This window comes from Penaeus monodon, chromosome 29 (assembly GCF_015228065.2).
Source record: "Penaeus monodon isolate SGIC_2016 chromosome 29, NSTDA_Pmon_1, whole genome shotgun sequence".
In the NCBI taxonomy this organism is placed as follows: domain Eukaryota; kingdom Metazoa; phylum Arthropoda; class Malacostraca; order Decapoda; family Penaeidae; genus Penaeus; species Penaeus monodon.
Genome location: NC_051414.1, coordinates 25,006,501 through 25,008,972, shown reverse-complemented (window position 1 = coordinate 25,008,972; position 2,472 = coordinate 25,006,501). Strand labels below are relative to the sequence as shown.

Below are 2,472 nucleotides of genomic sequence, written 5' to 3'. Positions count from 1 at the left end.
TACATCTCCAGGCAATGGGTTTTAAGACACCTATGAATGTGCAAAACCCACATTTGTTGTGTGCATCTTTGTGTGTATAGATTTTATGTTATTTTCCACATATTTTGTGCTAGAATTGTGACTTGGGCTTGACTTGTTTGGTGATGGTTTATTGTGTGCAGGCGTGCAGTGGCAGAAAGGTGTCCAAAACCAGCTATGAAGAATTTTATCAGTATTGGTGGCCAACAACAGGGTGTATTTGGCTTTCCTCACTGCCCTGAGTTGCCACAACAGTCACGCTTCTGTGAATATGTCCGCAGAGTGCTTAACTATGGATCCTATGTATCGTAAGTGATTGTTCAATATGTCCTCATTATACTGTCTCCCTATTATTATATTTAGGCCTAGATTTCTGACTACTAGCTGGTTGTTCTGTTGGCATTTCTACTTGACAGTATTGTCTCTGCAGTAGAAAACTTCTTACTCTTTTAGTTTATCTTAACTAAACAAGTATCTGTCTTTTTATACCAAGATTTCTATCATGCTGTTAACCTACCTCTTGAATAAAGCAGTTATTTTGATCCTGTAAGGTACCTCTTCTGTTTGCTTGTATTGTTGTCTATTTATGAAGTGAGCTAGTTTGGAATTTCAAAACCTTTTTTTAAATTTGAGTGCTTCTTTTAAGAAAATTCAGCATGAAAATATTATTGAATCTGAACATAGTTTAATTAATATGGCAATAGTTTTCTGAATTAATTATATACCTCATAAAAATAATGTTTATTTTTTGTGTGCAGTTGGATCCAAAACTCATTGGTACAGGCACAGTATTGGCATGATCCTCTTCATGAAGATGAATACCGTAATGCATCCATTTTCCTGGCAGACATCAATAATGAGGAGGTTTGATGTTTATTAATTTTTGGTAATAGATACAGTAAAGTCATCTTTGTTTCTAAAAGAAATTAGATGGTATACCCTGACTCAGAACTGAAAATAATTTATATTTCTTTAATATGTAATATTAGTATAAATATTTAACAATGGATTTTTTACTTCATATCACATAATTTTTTTGAAAATCAGGTCATAAATGAGTCATACCGTGAAAACCTCAAAAAGCTGGAGAACTTTGTCATGGTCAAGTTTGAGGAGGATTCCATGGTTGTCCCTCCCGAGAGCGAGTGGTTTGGATTTTACAGTCCAGGCCAGGATTCCGAGGTCTTACCCTTGCAGCAGACGCAGCTCTACATTGAGGTCATATTTGCTGTTTCATTGTTATTGTTTTGTGATTTATATTTGATATCAACTTTTTATGTGGTTAGATTCTTGTATGGGGTTATTTTTAGTGTAATTTCTTATCCAGGAAAATAGTTAAGCCTTAAGTATAATCTTCTGCATTCTGCTACAGTCTTACTTTTTTAATGTTATGTTCTGTTATGGTAGTATATAAAATTCCTCATTACAGGACCGTCTGGGACTGAAGGAAATGGACACAGCAGGAAAGCTCCACTTCCTTAGTGTTGCAGCTGACCATCTCAATTTTGATGACCAGTGGTTCCTGGAAGAGATTGTTGATAAATTTGTGGTTTAAGGTCACCTTGATTTTAGTGCCTTTAATTGGATATTTCTACAACAGATAATTCTGATTACATTGTCTTTATTCAGCTGTTTTTATGTAGATTATTGTGATTACAGTGTGTTTCCTCTGAAGACTTATTGTTTTATTTTTGTATAATATTTCCTCAAAATTTTTAGCTAATTGAATGAATTTAACATTTGCACTCACATACCAAGTGTGTTGTAATATATCAATTTGACTCTACAGTGTATTATTTTATTGATATAAAGGCCTATTTATATTTGAAATGAATTTTCTCTACCCCAATATTTTGTAAGTGAGTTTAAAAAATCATTAGAATTTATCGTTCTTGACAATTTTTATGTGTTTCATTATAATTGTTGATTCACCATCCTGTGTATTCGATATTCGCATGAGTGAAGACTGCACTAGTATGAAATAATACTGAAAGAAAAAGCACAAGGATTAGGATGAACTTTGGCAAATGTATGGACATTGTAGGGGTTGCTTGAGCAGAAGTTGCTAAATAGCATTTATCTGCTTCTAGATATTAGACTTGGAATGGACATTTTGGAGGCAATAACAAAATTTGTATCTATACCCTGTGTGAAGTTTTCTGATAGTGACAGTGGCACCAAGTTTTACACATGCATTCTACCCTATTATTACAAATATTCATTAGATACATCCTTCTGGACTATAGTGATAGTAATCATAATCCAGTTAAATTCTGTAAATTCAAAATTTCCCAAGATACTCTTTTTTATACTTAGACACCATGTATTCCATGACTTTTATCAAAATTGCCTTTTACAATATATGGTATTTTTTACTTGATTCAGTGAAAAAGAAAATCCATGCTACCGTAAAACTTCACAAATTGCTCACAATAAAAAGGAATTCTGGCTAAG

The 2,472-nt window shown here is 33.2% G+C and overlaps 1 protein-coding gene across 1 annotated transcript in view; it reads left to right on the top strand.

The window, feature by feature from the left end:
- LOC119591787 (palmitoyl-protein thioesterase 1-like) overlaps nucleotides 1–1,844 on the top strand; it is a 9,506-nt gene extending 7,662 nt beyond the window's left edge. Inside the window, exons 6-8 of the mRNA XM_037940532.1 lie at nucleotides 777–882; nucleotides 1,066–1,236; nucleotides 1,448–1,844. Coding sequence (XP_037796460.1) covers nucleotides 777–882; nucleotides 1,066–1,236; nucleotides 1,448–1,573 — 403 coding nt within the window. The 3' untranslated portion in view covers nucleotides 1,574–1,844. The remainder of the gene's footprint in view (nucleotides 1–776; nucleotides 883–1,065; nucleotides 1,237–1,447) is intronic.
- The last annotated feature ends 628 nt before the right edge of the window (nucleotides 1,845–2,472 follow it).